The 18,981-nt window shown below is 33.5% G+C and overlaps 1 protein-coding gene across 2 annotated transcripts in view; it reads left to right on the top strand.

Annotated features, from left to right (window-relative positions):
• IQCB1 (IQ motif containing B1) overlaps positions 1–18,981 on the top strand; it is a 53,136-nt gene that overhangs the window by 1,139 nt on the left and 33,016 nt on the right. For both annotated transcript variants that reach the window (XM_088028305.1, XM_088028332.1), the window contains 5 exons: positions 3,446–3,557; positions 3,993–4,155; positions 6,036–6,165; positions 9,922–10,015; positions 13,952–14,051. In XM_088028305.1, coding sequence (XP_087884431.1) covers positions 3,458–3,557; positions 3,993–4,155; positions 6,036–6,165; positions 9,922–10,015; positions 13,952–14,051 — 587 coding nt within the window. In that variant the 5' untranslated portion in view covers positions 3,446–3,457. The remainder of the gene's footprint in view (positions 1–3,445; positions 3,558–3,992; positions 4,156–6,035; positions 6,166–9,921; positions 10,016–13,951; positions 14,052–18,981) is intronic.

Genomic DNA, 18,981 nt, shown 5'->3' with positions numbered 1-18,981 from the left:
TTTAAAACAATTCACAGCACATAGTAAAATCTCTCCAAATGGTTATCATTATTGATGTATAACTCTATTGTCCCGCAACGTTTTAGAACCATCCTTGGTTTCTGCTTTCTTTTCTAAATCTTGAATTATTCTGGAAAGTAGGAATTGCTATTTTGTTTACTTTACAGATAAGAAAACTTGTTCAGAGAAGCCCACTCCTCTGATTCTGTGGTCTGTTTTCTTATCATCTGTGTCATTTATTTGGCACTTAAAGTATTTTATATAATTATTTTATTTTACATGTATGTATATATGTGTGTGTATACTTTTTCTTTCCCAACCAGAACATGAACAACAGGGACTCTGTCCCATATAAAATTCTTATGACCGATGCATCTAACATAGTGCCCTACACACGTGTTTGGTGATGATGATAATGTTTTGAGGGTGTTTTATTATGTTAACCAGAGGGCAACAACAGTGTTTTAAGCCTATTTTACTTTAAAAAGACTTCTAATTAGAAATCTGAGGTTTCCATACTGAATAAAGAAGAAAGCAGGTAGTCAAGAAATTGAGTTTTAAAATGCCCAAAGTTTGTGCTTTTATTCCTTGTTTCAACATATATTTATTAAGTACCTACCAGGTATCGGTTAAGGCACTGGTCTAGCCTCTGAGAATATGGCAGTGAATCAGAGATAAGAAGGCAGCAACCAAGGATGGTATGAATTTTATTGTCATGAAACTTACTGGTGTGAATTTTCACCAAACTTGTATTAAAATGAACCAGGTTGTACTAACCCAGGAATTTAAAAAAAAATCAGATTAATGAACTAAATAGAGTTCAAAAATGTACCCAAGTGACATTTCAGATTGCTTTGTTTATATCTATTCATGACATATTACTTGAGAAATTTATGATAGCTGTATGCATTTGTTCTTTTCTATAAATCTATAACCTCGTCTAACTTAAAAAAATATAGTTAGGTTTCTATCTTACACCACTCACAAATAACTTAAATGTGTGTGTAAAAACAAACAAACAAAAAAAGAAAATATAAAGATATAAGTGAATGAAGATAGCACTAAAACAAACCATAAAAACACCAGAAAAAATTAAGAGACTATATTTTAGCTTTTAGGGTAGGGAGGACCTTTCTAAGAATGTCACCAAGGTAGATGTCATAGACTAAAAGATTGTTATACTTGAGTACATGAAAATTGTAAAACTGTGGTAGAGACACTATAATCAAACTTAATAAATGACAGACAATAAGAAATTGTTTACAGCCAATATAAAAGGTAAAGGGTTCATATCCGTGTATGAAAAGCTGAAAGCGGGCGCCTGGGTGGCTCAGTTGTTAAGCATCTGCCTTCGGCTCGGGTCATGATCCTGGGGTCCCGGGGCTCCCTGCTCAGCGGGAGGCCTGCTTCTCCCTCTCACTCCCCCTGCTTGTGTTCCCTCTCTCACTGTGTTCCCTCTCTATCAAATAAATGGATAAAATCTTAAAAAAAAAAAAAGAAAAGCTGAAAGCTTCTACACAAGAATAAACCAATGTAAAAATTGTTGAAGCATATGAATAGAAAATATATGAAAGAAGAAATGGCCAGTGAACATGAAATGTGCCTAATTTGTCTGATAATCAAAGCAATACAAATTAAAACAAGATACCATTTTTCATCTAGCAGAAATATAAAAGATAACAGAATGTATTAGTGAAGGCATACTAAAATGAACACCCTTGTATGTTGTTAGTGGAAATACAAATTGGAACACCCATTTTGAACACCCATTTGGTTTAAATATATTTTGATGCACTCTTACAAAAGAAGCATAGCATAATGCAGCCCTTGGAAAAAGTGAGATAACTATCCACTCTCTTGGAAAGTTGTATGTCTATTATGTGCCAGGAGTGACACCAGGAGTTGTGGTGGGCTTTCTTTGAAATATTTTCAGAAAACTTGTATTTTAACGATTTATATTTTACCTAAAGGGATGACATTTCGGTGCTTGTATTATGTCCAAGTCTTCAGTATAAAGGACAGTGGTGCCAGTGGTGAAGAATAATAGCTAAAAATAAGTGAGTTAGAAGTGTGTCATTTGGGAATACATTTTGTGTTTTTTACTATTTTACATGGAAGGGGATATAATTAACATTGTAGTTAAAACCATAGACTTTGGAGTTAGACTGATCTGGATTTGAATACTGATTCCACCATATGCTGGTGGAACTATGATAAGTTTCTTCTTCAAGCTTTATTTTTCTTATCTGTAAAATGAGATGATTACAGGCTCTACCTCATACTCCTATTGTGAGGATTAAATAAGATGATGAATATAAAAGCATTTAGTGCTGTGCTTAGTTCATAATAAATACCTAAGTATTTATTATAAGGATTGTACTTTTTATTAAATAATGATATCTTTGAGCTTTGAATGCCTTAAAATTTCTTCATAAAGAAAGGTTATAACAAATTGAATTGGGATGCATTTTTTATTTAATTTTAAGATAATCGATTTTATTTACTATGCTATTTATAAACAAGCTTTTGTTATAATTACATTTCATTTCTGAGTTGTGTGTTGGGGATCCCCAAGACCAACCCCAGGTTCAGTGATTCACTTAGAAGGCTCACAGTTCTTAGGATATAGTCATATTCGTGACTGTGATTTATTACAGTGAAAGGATACAAAGCAAAATCAAAGAGAAAAGGCAAATGGGGCAAAATCCTGAGGAAAACAGGTGCAAACTTCCAAGAATCTTCTCCCAGTAGATTCACATAGAACACACTTAATTCTTCCTATAATGAGTTCTGACATTTTGAAGTGCTGTCTACCAGAGAAGCTCACTAGAGACTCAGTGACAAAGGTCTTTATTGAAAGATGGTCATGTAGGTCATGTAGGTATCCTCTACTACCAAGTGCCAGAATTTCAAACTTCTGAAAGGAAAGCAGACATTCTGTATAAGCCACATTGTTTTCACAAACACTTTAGGCACAGTGAGCCACTCTTAATAGGGAATGGTGGAAACCCTTCTGAAATCCAAGTTCCTAGGCACCAGCCAGGGGCCAATCTTGTCTCAGGCCTATGTTAGCTCTTTTCTGCACTTAGTGTCTCTCTTATGATTAAAAAAAAAAAAAAAGTAATTTCTATCCCAGGACTGTTGTGCAGATTAGGAAGAGTGAATGTGGAGCACCTAGCACTATTCCTGAGTCTTAGTGCACGATAAATAATATGTGCTGTAGCTGTCACAGTAAATTATAGGAGTCTCTAGCTCTTTTAGAGGTATTCTGATTAGAAAAACCAGAGTCTGCTGTAAGGAAGAAGTTGAAAAATCTACCCTTCACATCTCAAAGCAAGCAAAGCTAAAGTTTTACTTATATTGAAACTGATTTTCAAACATTATTTAGGGAGCAAATATTTTAGGGCTGTTTGACCTTTATCTTTCTGATTCTGTTAAAATATAGGTGATATAAGAAATGAAGCCAACAGGTACAGATCCAAGGATCTTATCTCTAGCTGCCGAAGTTGCAAAGAGTCCTGAGCAAAATGTCCCTGTTATACTGTTGAAGTTAAAAGGTAAGAAAATCTTGGGGCACCTGGGTGGTGCAGTCGGTTGAGCATCTGACGCTTGGTTTCAACTCAGGTCGTGATCTCAGGGTTGTGAGATCAAGCCCTGCATTGGGCTCTGTGCTCAGCACAGAGTCTTTTTAAAACTCTTTTTCTGTCTCCTTCTGCTCCCTGCCCCCCAAAATAAATAAATAAAGCTTTAAAAAGAGGTAAGAAAATCTTTTTGTGATTGGCTAATAACATTGTTTAAGTAACAAAATAATTCCATCATGGGTATAGTTTTGGTATTTGTTTCTAATTTGCTCAGAGAAATTTTAACATTGTGATAAAGCAGTGATTTTTTTTTTCTTTTTAAAGTATTTTTAGTTATTCAAACTGTAAAAATACAAAAGCTCTTGGATTTGTTGAGCAAAAATAAGTATATCTTATTTCCTTTTGCCTTAGAAATAATAAACAACACACCTTTGGGAAGCTCAGAGTTGAAGAAAATCAAACAAGATATATATTGTTATGACCTCATTCAGTATTGCCTTTTGGTGCTCAGTCAAGATTGTTCTCGAATCCAGGGAGGTTGGACTACAATTTCCCAGCTTACACAGATATTAAGGTAAAATGAAGCAATAAGTCCACTTGTTCTTGAGGGGTGTAGTAGTAGATTCTTATTTATAACATTTGCTTCTTTTTATTCATCTGGTTAGTAAGCACTGGCAACCTTCTGTGTGGTAGTTTATGGTTGTACTTTTCCTTCATACTATATATTATTGTTTCTAACTATATTCGTGAGTATTTCACTGTCTGAAATTTTGCTGCATAAGTCCTATGAAGATGATGATCATGTATTTTGCTCACCACTCAGTCTCAAGTACCTAACAGACTGTTTATTGACTAAAGAGTATATGAAGAAATGAAGATACTAAACGCACTGGCTCTATACTGGAAAAACTCACAATAGGGATGAGATGACATCATACAAGGCTGAATGAAATAGGTGTGAAATGAAAGATATAAGCAAAGTACTATAGGAGAACAGATATAGTTGTTCCATGTTGTGTTGATTTAGTTACTTTAATTGTATATTTCATTAGGTAACCCAGATTCTGTAAATAAAAATCAGAAGCAGCATATACAGACATACTGCCATGCTAGAAATTCAGGGAAAAGATCAAAATCGTTTATTTTTAAAAGAGGCAAAAAATAAACCAGTTGTTCTCAGTGCCTAAGCTACTTCCTAATTAAGTAGCTAAAAGCGTGCATTACTAATTGATCTTACCTTTCAAAACTGCTATTCCTAATTTGTTACTACATAAAGGCCAGATTCAAGGTGTATAGTTAGAAAAAACAATAATGTACATAATGTTCTTTTTAATATTTGAATTTTCAAGGTTATTTCCTTAAGTAAATAAAGTCTTTGTTTTGATTAGATATATTGGCTCATGAAAATATTGAGTAAGGCTCTCTGGGGTGAAATCCAAGTCTTACGAAATCCCCATGTTTCTGAATGTACAAAAAACATATTTTTGTTTATTAATGTTCACAATCAAATTAAACACTCTTAAATAATTTAGGAACCAAATAAAAAGAAACTAATATATGTAAACATTTGTCCATTAACTTTAGGACTGGTGTGCAAAAAAAAAAAGTACACTGAGCATTCACCAGTTTTTAGCATACTCATGGGTAGTCACTATTGCTTATCAGTGTCTTCACATTATGTTAAAAAAAGTGTCTGACAGCAATATGTACTAATTAGAGACCATTCTTGGGTTGGGGACTCTTGTTAGTATCAGTCTACACAAATACTTTTTATTATCCAAGGGTTGAATATACCCATTTTATATCCAGGGAGTGATTTTTATGTGCAGTTTCAAGAGGATTCATTTCTCTAAATGACTTTCTCTCCTTTAATGTAAATTACAAAGTGTTCCTAATAGAGCTAGGTTTTTACTGTTTACTCTTCTGCTATAAGGAATATGTAGTCAGATATTTTACAGACTTTAAGAAAATAGATCTCTTGGAGAGTAGAATTGGTATTGGAGTGTTTGATTTCTTAATCTGTCCCTGGTAGACTAATCCTACCCTGGGTATTTTTCAGCTATCAGAGGTCTAAAAGGTATCAGTTAGCACAAATGTTTTTCATGAATAAGACTCCCAAGATATTGTATTGCTTTTAAAGTGTTTGTAGCTCATTCACTGAAAACTTGCCTCATTTCTCTTATTTGTGAGTCAAGTGTATTTTGTTTCCCAAAAGGTTGACAAGTAGGTTTTTAGGACATACGAGTCCTGGCTCTAAGTACAGGCAAAGTCCACACCACTTACTTTTCTAGAAAGTTGTAATGCTAATTTTCCAGCAGTTCTTTTTTGACTTGGCAACAAAAGAGATAACTAAAAATTCCCGTTAAGGCACAATGTTGTCTATAGAAGCTCTAGCATTCAAATGAAATTTATAATTAACACAAACTGAGTCACAGACTTGTGCTCGTATTTCAGCCATTGCTGTGTGGGCTTGGAGCCAGGAGAAGATGCAGAGGAATTTTACAATGAATTACTCCCATCAGCTGCAGAAAATTTTCTGGTTTTGGGGAGGCGATTGCAAACATGTTTCATCAATGCAGCTAAGGTATATGTGTTTATTTAGTGTTTTAATAGCCAAAATTCTTGAGATGTTCTACATTATTTTTCACATATGCAGTATTTGGCTGAAAGTACAATTAGAGTAGTGGATTCAAACATTTTTAAAATTACAACCAAAAATAATCTCCAGGTGTGAAATTTTAAAGTGCTGGCTGAAACATGACTTTTTGAAGGATCTGCCTTGCTTCATAACTTTGAGCAGCACCCATAGACATTTATTTCCATAGCATCTTCCAAAACCTACCTTCTACTTAAATTAAGAGTAGAGGAAAATATTGTTCTGTGGCCCAGCACTTTTCTGATAGCTTCAGTGGCAAAAAACTATAAAGGTGAACTTTCTCTGTTTGATCTTTCAGATCTTCTGTAGTTGAAATATTTCAACCCACACATAGGGCTTGTCAATCCAACAATCATTTGTTGGATGGATTATGCTAAATGCTATATGTACTATCTTTTTTTTTTAAAACCCATGAGTTACTTAGAAGTATGTTGCAATTTAACTTCCAAATATTTGAGAATTTTTTTTTTGTTTTTATTTAGATTCCAGCTAGTTAACATGTAGTGTAATATTTCAGATGTACAATTTAGTGATTCCACACTTCCATACACCTGTTGCTCATCACAAGTGCACTCCTTAATCCCCATCACCTATTTAACCCATCCCCCCAACCACCTCCCCTCTGGTAACCATCAGTTTGTTCTCTATAAAGAGTCTGTTTCTTGATTTGCCTCTTTTTTTCTCTATGCTGATTTGTTTCTTGAATTCACATATGACTGAATTTTCTTGATGTTTATTGTTACCAATTTTAACGTTAATTCTCTTGTGGTCATCAGATAACATACTCTGTATCATTTCAATACTTTAAAATTTTTTCTGACTTGTTTTATGGACCTTTTATCTTGGTGAATGTTTCCTTACAAGCTGTCCTTGCTTTGTACAGTGCCATCTTAATTGAAACTCATGCATATTAGAACATGTAAGGATTTTGATATGCACAAGTTTCATTTAACATGGTACCATGCAAAAAGCAAGGACTGCCTGTATACTTGAATGTGAACTCTGCGTTTGTTGTGTGCAATGTTCTATGACTGTCAGATCAATTTGGTTATAGAACCTATAGGAATCATAAGTTTACAAGGCTGAAACTCCTTTATCTTGTAGTTCTTGGTGATGTATACATTTGGGACTACTGCTATATTAAAGATTGAGCAGATTCACAACTTTTGTGAATTAAGAAGAGAAATAACTATGTCATCATGGGATTTTAAATTCCATTTGAGGTGCTTTAAGTATATAAGGAATGGACACAGTCTTGTACTTAACGCCTAGGCTAATAAAATAGACAAGATCTTCAGATATTTCTTATAGAAAACCTGAGACAGATGTATCTTTAACTAAAAAAACGCAACAAATTAAAAAATTATGAATGAAATTGAATGAGACATACAATATGGATAAGATAGTGATTTGAGTGTAAGAAACAAGGCAGAGGATCTTAGGGAAAGAGAAGAAAAAATGAAACAAGATGAAACCAAAGAGAGAGACAAACCATAAGAGACTCTTAATCTCAGGAAACAAACTGAGGGTTGCTGGAGTGGAGGGGGTTAGGAGGGATGGGGTGGCTGGGTAATGGACATTGGGGAGGGTATGTGTTCTGGTGAGCTCTGTGTATTGTGTAAGACTGATGAATCACAGACCTGTACCCCTGAAACAAACAATACATTTTAAGTTAATAATAAAAAAAATGAAAAATATACCACAAAAAAAAGTACTGTTGGTAGGGAATTAAACTTAGTAGTAGAGTATGGGCTTTCTATGTAAATTAGTCACAAATTCTTCCAGCATCTCCTTTGGCATTTTGAGGGATTGTTAGCATTAAATAAATTTTGCATATTTCTAGATTTAATTAATTCAAGTTAATTAAAGTAGCATGAGCTATGGGAATTTGTGTTAGACTTGATTTCTTTTCCTGGCTGTGCCAAAAACTAACTCTGGGTTCTTAGGCAAATCACTTGATTTCACTGTACCTCAGTTTCCTCCTTTGTAAAATGATTTCTATCTCATGAATAGCTCAGACCATTAAGACAGCTTTCTATTTTCTTTAGTGTACTTTTATTTAATATTAGGGGGATAGTAATTACATTCTTTTCATTTATATAGTCCTTTTCATTTATATAGTCAGTCCTTTAATAATATTTTCCTGTTCTTTATTGTGGTATTTGTATAGAGACTAAAAACTTTTTTAGTAATACATCAAAGGGAGTAAACCAGCTACAGAAAAAGAGGGCCACTTTACCACAGGGCAAAATTAAAAGATTTTTAAGAGATTACAAGAAAACTGAAGTTATTAGTTTTATCTACCTAGGTGTTTCCCAATCAAAAAAAAATTAATTAGCTAGCATAGTAGATCATGTGGTGGGACATACACAGGATGATCTGGCCTAAACTGTAGACTGGTTAAAATATACGCATACATATATATGCACACATGTGTACATATATACATTCTTATATATTGCCGTAAGAAAAATACCTACCCAAAAATTTTGAAATGATTTAAGGGTAAGTTTTCTTAACCAGTCTCAGAAGCCATGAATTTATGGGTGGCATTATCTAATTGGTTTTTTAAGGAAAACAGGAAGTCTAGGAGCCCAGTACTATCCTTTGAGATTGACAACAGTGAAGACATGACAACCATGCTCTTTCTGCTGTGTCTTTTGGCAAAACTGGCAAAAGCACTTTCCTGGACTAAAGGAATTCTTGATCTAATGTGACATTTCTTTCTTTTTTGTTTTTTGGGTTTTTTTAAATTCTATTTAAGTTAGCATGTGTCTGTTTTAGCACCTACCTAATCATGTGCTAAAATAATACTTTTATTATTATGAAGAATAATCATTGTAATCATAATGTTTTTGGTGTTGTCATCATTACTTTTGTGCTAGAGGACAAACATTTGAGACATGGATAAAATTAGTGGCCTTCATACAACTTTCCACTGAAGTTACATGGCCAGTAAATGACAGAATTGTGAACAAAATCTGCTTCTTATTTGCCACTGTGACACATGCTCTAATCCAGAATAATTTCTCACTCACTTTCTAGAAAGGAAGAAGTAGAAAAGTAGAAAGAATTGTCATTTATTTGTTGAATAGATACTAATTGAACATTTTACTATGTCAGAACTGTTTTAGACACTGAGTATATAGTGGAGAGCTAAGTAACATGGTCTCTGCTTTCATGGAATCATAGATTAGAAGCTGTAACTGAAATGCACTAATAATAATGCTTTACATGCTGACACATTTGCATAGAGCAGTGATTTTCAACCCTGGCTGCATAACCAAATCACCCACCTAACTGTAAAAATACAGATGTCCAGACTTTGACTTTGGAGATTCAAATTTAGTATGTTTGAGTTAAAGCCTGTACATGGGTATATTACAAAACAAAAACAAAGAAAACTCCATGGTGATTTTGATGCATAGCTAGTATTGGGTATGTTGTCTCATTTGACCTCTGGATAACAACCATTTCTCTAGTAAGTAGAGTAGGTATGACTAGCCTGTAACACAAATTTTATAAATTAAGAAACTAAAGGCTACAAGATCATGAATAGCTAAGTAAGATCCAGCAACCAGGTCCTCTGACTCCCCAGAGGGAAGTTTCTCTCTCTCTTTTTTTTTTTTTTTTTTAATAAAATAATTGCAGAAAAGTAAATTGGGTTTGTGTGTGTGTATTAAGGGTGAAGAAAAAGATGAATTACTACACTCTTTCCAAATAGTGACTGATTCTCTCTTCTGGCTCTTGGGAGGCCATGTTCAACTCATCCAAAATGGTAAGAGAAAAGATTTTTAAGATAACTGATAATCATTGTAAAGTACCTGCTAACAACTTGATTTTTTTTCTAAAAATAAATACATCATTAACTATACAGGTAACCACAGTTAAATGAAACTACATTGAAATAACCCCACACGCAAAAAATAAAAGCCCATTTGGACATTCCAGCTTTAAATAACCAACATTGACAATGTGAATATTAAAGAGAAAATTGCTTAAATATAATTTTCTTCTTAGCTTTTTCTATTTAGCAAATCCAAGATAAGGATTCATGATAATTTTAACAATTTAGTTTAGGGAAAAAATTTTCAAAGTTCCAAAGATTACACATGTATTTTAGACTTACTGTGAGAGAAATCCCTATGTACAGAGTGGATATGACTTAATTCATAGCCTAACTATTCATATAAGAGTAAGCTTTTATATATTGACATTTTTACTGAACTTGAAAGTTATTTTGTAGGATATTTCTACACTTACATTGAGAAATATAAATATGCATTAAGTTTTTTTTAAAGATTTTATTTGTTTATTTGAGAGAGTGTGTGCGCAAGAGAGGGGGAAGGGGCAGAGGGAGAGGGAGAGGCAGGCTCACCACTGAGTGGGGACCCTGATGCTGGGCTCGATCCCAGAACCCCAAGATCATGCCCTGAGCCCAAGGCAGACTCTTAACCAACTGAGCCACTCAGGCGCCCCATGCATTTGTTTTATATTATGTTTTCTTAAGACTGGGAAAGTAATCTTTATTGATAATTGTGGCAACATTTGTGTCCTCTTGAAAGATTAAATCTAAGATAAATATAATTATATGAGAACAATATAAGAACATTGTTTGACTTTTTTTTTAAAGTAAAAATTGGATTTTTATTTTTAATTTTATTTTTTTTTTCTCAGAATCATGCATGCACATAAAGAATCAAATAGTTCTCTATGGATTGTTAAAAACACAATCCCTGGTTCTTGTGCCTCACTTCATTTCCCATTTTCTGAAGGCAGCCACTTCAATTAGTATAACTAATACTTTGGGTAGTTATATCCATTTTTTTTTTAATTATGTTAGTCATCATACAGTACATCATTAGTTTTTTATGTAGTGTTCCATGATTCATTGTTTGAGTTATATCCATTTGAAGCTAAGTACATGCAGAAACCAAGTCCTATGATTCCCCAAAGAACAGTGTCTCTGTCTCTCTCTCTTTTAATACTTAGATACTTCCTTTTCTTTTAAAGCATTACCTATTAGTTTCCTGTTATGAAACAAATATTATTATAAAGTTCCCAATTTAAACAACTTTTACCAAAAATAAAAAGTCCTTAGTTTTACTATAGTGGAATGTAAAAGACCTAGTAAAAAGAGAGCAGGAGAGAGAATACCGGAATACAACTTTTAAAATATGGCAATTTTTTTTTTTTTAAATAATAGCTGTAACAAAAGTTACAATGTTCCTCAGGTCAATCTGAGGTTTAAAATATCAATAATGTATTAAAACTAAATGGTTGTGAAATTCATATACAAAATTGGGATCTCCAATAACCTTTCTCTCTAAAAAGAATCAGCTTTTTGGAGAAGTGGCTGACGGTATGTCTGGGGTAGAAAATATGCAAGGTAAGCCTGAAATATTTTGAATACCAGATAGAAAGGAAGCAATCAAAGTTTATTAGGATTCTGTGAAAAGTACTCAACCAAAATAAGGAGGTTTCTATTATCCAAAAATGGGAAATTTGAACGGTAATAAGGATAATAACTACTGAGGATTGAAACACATCAAATATAGTGAGACTATTAAAAAAATTATCATTAGATAGAGAACCAATTCATTTTGAAAACTGGTAAATGAAGAATCCAGCATTTATCTCGTCTTATGTATCGATGAGGAGAAATTTCTCTTTATAGAAGTATTCCAACTAATAGGTGAAAAAGGAAAGCTAGACTATTACCACTGTACAACTATTAATGAATGAACAAATTTAGGAATTAATCATCCATCACTGTCAAAATTTCAGAAGTACTTCCTAATGGCTCATCATAACCTCACATATGAAATGTAGATGTCAAAAATTCAAACCTGAATCATTTTGATACCCCAGCCACAATTACCGATTTATAGAAGGTCAGAGAAACATTAAATTAACATCCCATGAATGCAGTTAGCAAAACTAGCTTGTGAGAAGCTCATAGGACAATTAACATAGTTTTGTCAACAAATAAAATGTAAGGGTAAAAAAAAGGTAGAGGAGGAATCCATAGATTAAAACAAATTTGAAAGATAACCAATTACAATGTATAACGTGCAATGGGTGGATCTTATTTGGATCTTGATTCAAATAAACTTAAAAATCTGCAAAACATTTGGAAATTGGAGCACTGACTGAATGATAAAATTAAGGAGTCATGATTATATAGGTTACATAACGGTTATGTTTTATTTTTTAATATTCATATCTTTTGGGAGTATATATTGAAATACTTGTGGATTAAATAATTTGATATCTTGGATTTACTTCAAAATAAAATGGGAGGCTTTGAAGTGAATGGGCTAGGTGACATAAGATTGGCCATAAGTTGATCACTGGTGAGGTTGAATGACTAGTACATGCAGAGTCATATTATTCTCTTGTGTAGGTTTGAAGCTTGCATTATAAAAAGCTTAAATGGGCAAAAGTATCAGTTTTTGTTTTTGGGACCAAATAGTTATTTGACACTAAGTAAAACAACTACATTTGAAAAATGGAATAGGGGCTCCAAAAATGTTATATAATAATATAAAACAAACACTGTAAAAAAAAATGGGATGACTCTTTAATAAATTATTTTAGCATAACTTTTTCCAATATAGAAAAAAAGATATATATATATATACTACATACTACTTGAGTTCAATGAATTGAGAGTTTAAAAAAGTTAATAAAACATCTTTAAGTAGACAAAAATGAAACAATATACTTATCCCAGTTATAAAAAAGAATTTTTTTACTATTGAAGTAATAGTAAGAAGACATAGAAATATTTAGTAGTAGTGGAATTAATTTTTTTGAAGTTGTTAAATGTTACAAAAATGATGTTTAGTAAAATATTGATATATTGGACTCTGTAAATAGAAGAGTAATTAATATGTGAAAGAAATCAACTATGTTCTTTCAGTAGAGAAAAAGAGGAAAAGGGTAAAGTTTCATGGAAGCTAGGATAGTATTCACAGGTGTGTCTTGCCTGCACACCTGACCCCACTTTAATTAAAATTCTGATCAGTTAATGGAGAAGGGAAGAGAAACTGACATTTACTGGGAACCTACCCTGTTCTAGGACTCCTGCAGTAGTCTGTGAGAGAGCTAATCTAGCTTTATTGATGAAGAAATGGTGTTCTGAGAGGTTAAGCAACCTGCATAAGCATCCAATGTCAGGTCTTCATAACTGGCTGCTCAGAGCCTAAAAATTATAAACCAGTAAAAACAAATGTTGTTTTGTAAGTAATAATTTCATTATTATTTAAGATAAAATATTAGCAAACATGGTGCATTATGTAAAATAATTGAGTGTTTTTAATGATGTAAGCCACTGTTTACAGTCATAAGTACCATTTCCATTCCTTCATATTCTCTCTTCTTCACAGGAAATTTCATTTTATTCACTGAAATTTGTTGCTAGAAAGAGATTCAAATTTAGGATATGTTTTGTTTCTTATTTAATGGAAGATAACAGTAGAGTCTTAGTTTAGTATTTGTGGATGCTTTCTATTTACACCTTTCATAAAATGGAATGACTTATTTATGATTACTTAAACTGCCCATCTTAAAATCTTCTTTATTGTAAAGTATACAAAAGCAGAAATGTTAGCAGAAATGGTCATGCTTTCATTTGGTTTTTAAAAGGACAAATGAATCCCAATTGTATCATAGACGATACATTTAATTTTAATTTTTTTTTCTCTTTTAGTACTACAAAGTGATCATTTCTTGCGCTTACTGCAAACTGACAATGTTCAAATAGGATCTACAGTCATGACTATGCTACAGAACATACTACAGATCAACAGGTGATTTGGTTTTACAAAGTATTTATCAAAGTATTTATAATTTTTAACTCCAGAAGCATTACCAGTTTTATTCTACTTTTGCTGAAATCCATCAATTACATATGACTTGTACATGATACTTCAAGAGCTCTGTTATTACCATTGTCTTTCAGAAAAGAATATAAAATACCGTCAAAGACTGGAAATTTATTTTTGAATTAGTATCTCAGAGCTTAAGAAGATTTTAGACCAATCTCAGGCTTAGAGAAGAAATATGGTGGTATCTGAAGAAAAATATTGGGATCAGAATAAAAAAATGCTTAATCGTATATTTATTTAGCAAATTGCAAGCTTACTATTATGGCACATGCTTCAGAATGGCATAAAAGAACTAATTGGCAATTTTTCCAGGTTAAAATGGAAAAAATATACACAGTTGTAATAATTGACTCTTCCAGTTCCATATGGATTTATTATGCATCTGTTATGTGCCAAGTATGTGTGTGTCATTGGGTTCCCAAAGTTGATTAAGATATAAAACTTGCTTTCAAGTAGCTTACAGTGTAGTGGAAGAGACCAACCCATGAACATAATTATAACATATTAAGTTAAAATTATAAAAGTATGCACAAGTGTTAGAGGAGCTCCTATCCCAAACTGAGGGGTGATGCTTCCAGAAGAAGGTAACACCTGAGGTGAAACTTTAAGTTTGAAAAATTAGCCAGAAAGGAGGAAGGGAAGAGAAAGCAGTATTTCTAGGCAGAGGTAACAATGTAAGCAAATGCACAGAGATAAGAAACAACATGCTGAGGATAAAAAGTGGGTACAGTTCATCGTTGCTGGCATTTAAAGTTTGGCATGTGGAGGTGGCTACCAGGTTCTGCAGACTTAAGTCATAAAGAACTTATATGCTGTGTTAAGGATAACAGCAGATGCTTAATCAACTGAGCCACCCAGGCACCCCTTAATAAGAAAATTTTTATCACTAAATACCAACAAATGTTTCCCCCACTATCTGAAAGTAAAGCATTCTTATAAAACCTTTCCTAAGCCAAAATGGCATAAAGCAAAGAAACAGCATGAATTTATATGGAAAAAATTTTTGAGCCTTCTAAGACCCACAAGATAACCTCCCAGGTTTTTCTGATACCTTAAGACACATCTTGTTAAAGGACGCACAGAATAAATTGAGATAAAACACAGATGCTCACAGGCAGCTCAAAGTGATGGCAACTTGATGCTGAGACACTGAGTGCAATTGCCAGGGAAGGAGCTTGGTGGTACCACTCTGGCTTCTGGTGGTGCGCACTGCCTCTATAACAGCTTGCTGCAAAACAAATGCTGAATGCTATTTTCACTTTTCACCTTTTTTTGTAAAAGCAACAATCTTCAGATTTCTTTTAGTTAGCAAAAAACAAATACTAATGTAGGTATTTAATAGAAGTCAAGTGGTGTAATGCAAACTTTTGAAAAGCAGGGGATACCTGTATTAGAAAAAAAAAGTGTCAGATCATTGCCCTCAGCTTCCACTTTAGGAAACTAAGAAGAGGGAATTAAAATGAAGCAGAAGAAAGAAAATTATAGGGACACCTGGCTGGCTGTGTGCAGCTGGTGGAGTGTGCAGCTTTTAATCCCAGGGTTGTGAGTTCGAGCCCCATATTGGAGGTAGAGATTACTTAAAAAAATGAAATAAAATCTTAAAAAAGAAGAAAGAAAATGATAAAGATCAAAGCAAAAATCAGTAAAATAGTAAAAACAGTAGAGAAAATCAATGAAACCATAAGCTGATTCTTTTTTTTTTGTATTGGATTTAGTTTTATAAGCTGATTCTTTGAGATGGTCAATGAAATTAATAAACCTGTAACAAAAGACTGATTGGGGGAAAAAGAAGAGAATACAATCTACCAATGTCAGGAATTAGGAGACAATACAATAAAGTCAATAGATATTAAAAAATGTATTTATATCATAAAGTAAACAATTTTATACTTGTTAAGGTAAGATGGACAAGTTCTTTGAAAGACTCAGACTACCTAAATTTAAGAAGCAACAGAAAGCAGCAGTAGATAATCTGAATAGCCTATAACTATGAGTTTGTAGCTAAAACACTTCCCACAAAGAAAACTCCATGATTAGACAGTTTTTTCACTGGTAAATTCTACTAAACATTTAATGAAGAAGTAATCCTAAACAAATTCTTCCAGAAAATTGAAGAGAAGGGAATACTTCCCAACTCATAATAAGAGGTCAGCATTACTTGATAACAAACCAAAGACATAATATATTAAAACCCAGGAGTATATTAAAAAGTTAATACATTTTGGGGGCACCTGGGTGGCTCAGTCAGTTAAGCATCTGCCTTCAGCTCAGGTCATGATCCCAGAGGCCTGGGATTGAGCCTCGCAGTGGGCTCCCTGCTCAGCGGGGAGTCTGCTTCTCCCTCTGCCCCTCCCCCTGGTCATGGTCCCTCCCTCAAATAAATAAATAAAATCTTTTAAAGAAAAAGGTTAACACATTTTGAATAAGTTGCCTTTGTCCCAGGAATTTAGGGCTGGTATAACATTCTAAAGTCAAGCAATGTAATTCATCATATTGATGAAACAAAAAGGGAAAAACATATATCGATAGATACAGAAAAGCATTTGAAAAATCCATTATCCATTCCTGATTTTTCAAAAAGAAAAACTTTCAGCATAGTACTAGTAGAAGGTAGAAACTTTCTTAGCCTGTTGAAAGGCATCCAGGAAAAACCTACTTAATGGTAAAATGCTAAATGCTTTCCTTATATGACCATGGACAAGACAAGAATCTCCACTCCGATCACTTCTAATCAACATCGTATTGGAGTTTCTAGCCTGTACAGTCAAGAAGAAAAAGAAAAGTTATTTGTACAGACAGGAAGAAACAAAGCTCTCTGTATTTGGAGATGACATTGTCATTTATATAGAAAAACTAATGCAATGTGCAAAGAAGCTACTAAAACTAATAAGTGAGTATAGCAAGGGTAGTAGGATATAAAGTCAGTACAAAAATATAATTGAAGTTTTATATCATCAATTGATACTCAGAAATTGAAATTTTAAGATATTGCAACTTAAAATAGCATAAAAATATGAAATATGTAGGGTTAAATCTGACAAAAGATGGCAAAGACCTATTCACTTAAAACTATAAGACATTGCTGAGAGGAATTAAAGAATATGTAAATAAATGGAAAGATATATTCTGTTGATAGATGAGTGGTGCAATATTAAGATCTCAGTTCTCTCTAAATTGATATGTATTTTAAATACAGTCCCACTCAAAATCTCATTTTTGTAGAAATTGAGAAACTGATTTCTACAATTCATATGAAAATCAAAGGACCTAAAATATAAAATAGCCTAACCATCTCTGAAAATGAACAAAGTTGGAGACCTAACACTACCCAAATTTAAGACTTTATAAAGCTAGTATAATTAAGACAATGAGGGACGCCTGGGTGGCTCAGTTGGTTGAGCATCTGCTCAGGTCATGATCCCAGGGTCCTGGGATTGAGTCCCGCATCCAGCTCCTTGCTCGGCGGGGAGTCTGGTTCTCCCTCTGCCTGCCTTTTCCCCTGTTTGTGTGCTCTCTTGCTCTCTCTGACAAATAAATAAATAAAATCAGGGCGCCTGGGTGGCTCAGTCATTAAGCGTCTGCCTTCCGCTCAGGTCATGATCCCAGGGTCCTGGGATTGAGCCCCGCATCTGGCTCCCTGCTCAGCGGGAAGCCTGCTTCTCCCTCTCCCCCTGATTGTGTTCCCTCTCTCGCTGTCTCTCCCTCTCTGTCAAACAAATAAATTAAAAAAAAAAAATCTTAAAAATAAATAATAAAATCTTTTAAAAAATAGTTAAGACAATGAGGTGTTGATACAAAGATATGCAAATATATCTATGGAACAGAATAGAATCCAGAAATAGACTTGCACATATATAAACAACTGATTTTCAAGAGGTGTAAAGGTCATTCAGTGGGAAAAGGATAGTCTTTTTAAGAGCGCTGTGAATTGTGTGAGACTGTTGAATCACAGATCTGAAACAAATAACGCAACATATTTTAAGAAAAAAGAAAAAGAAGAAGATAGCAGGAGAGGAAGAATGAAGGGAAGTAAATCATTGGGGGAGACGAACCAGGAGAGATGATGGACTCTGAAAAACAAACTGAGGTTTCTAGAGGGGAGGGGGGTGGGGGGATGGGTTAGCCTGGTGATGGGTATTAAAGAGGGCACATTCTGCATGGAGCACTGGGTGTTATGAACAAACAATGAATCATGGAACACTACACCAAAACAAATTATGTAATATATGGTGATTAACATAACAATAAAAAATTAAAAAAAAAGAGTGATGGAACAATTGGCTATCAGTATTTAAAGAAAGCAGTGTTGATCTATACCTCTTAACCAGTACAAAAATTAATTCAGAATGGATAATAGACCTAAATGTAAAATCTTAACTACAAAACTTCTTGAAGAAAAATAGTAGAAAGCCATTGTGACCTTGGGTTGCATAAAATTTCTTAGATTCTTAGATATGACACCAAAAGTAAAATCCATGGAAGAAGAAAATTGATTAGTTAGACTTCATCAAAATTTTGTCTGCTCTTCAAAAGGCACTTTAAGAAATGAAAAAGACAGTACACACTGGCAGAAAATATTTGCAAAGCATGTATCTTAAGTGTTTCTATCTGGAATATATAAAAACTCTCAAAAATTTTTTAAAAGGCCCAGTGCGAAAAATGAGCAAAAGATTTGAACAGACAATTGCTCTGTTTGCCCAAGAAAAATGAAATATGTCCATACAAAGACTTGTATACATATGTTAATAGCAGTTTTATCTGAAATAGCCAATGACTAGAAAGGACTCAAATGTCCATTACAGGTGAACAAACTATGTGGTTATCCATAAAATAGGCTACTACTCAGCAAAAA

The sequence above is a fragment of the Eumetopias jubatus genome, unplaced genomic scaffold, assembly GCF_037043125.1.
Source record: "Eumetopias jubatus isolate StellerSeaLion01/CBP00866 unplaced genomic scaffold, mEumJub1_p1.0 scaffold_1, whole genome shotgun sequence".
In the NCBI taxonomy this organism is placed as follows: Eukaryota; Metazoa; Chordata; class Mammalia; order Carnivora; family Otariidae; genus Eumetopias; species Eumetopias jubatus.
This window is presented reverse-complemented; position numbering and strand designations above follow the sequence as displayed.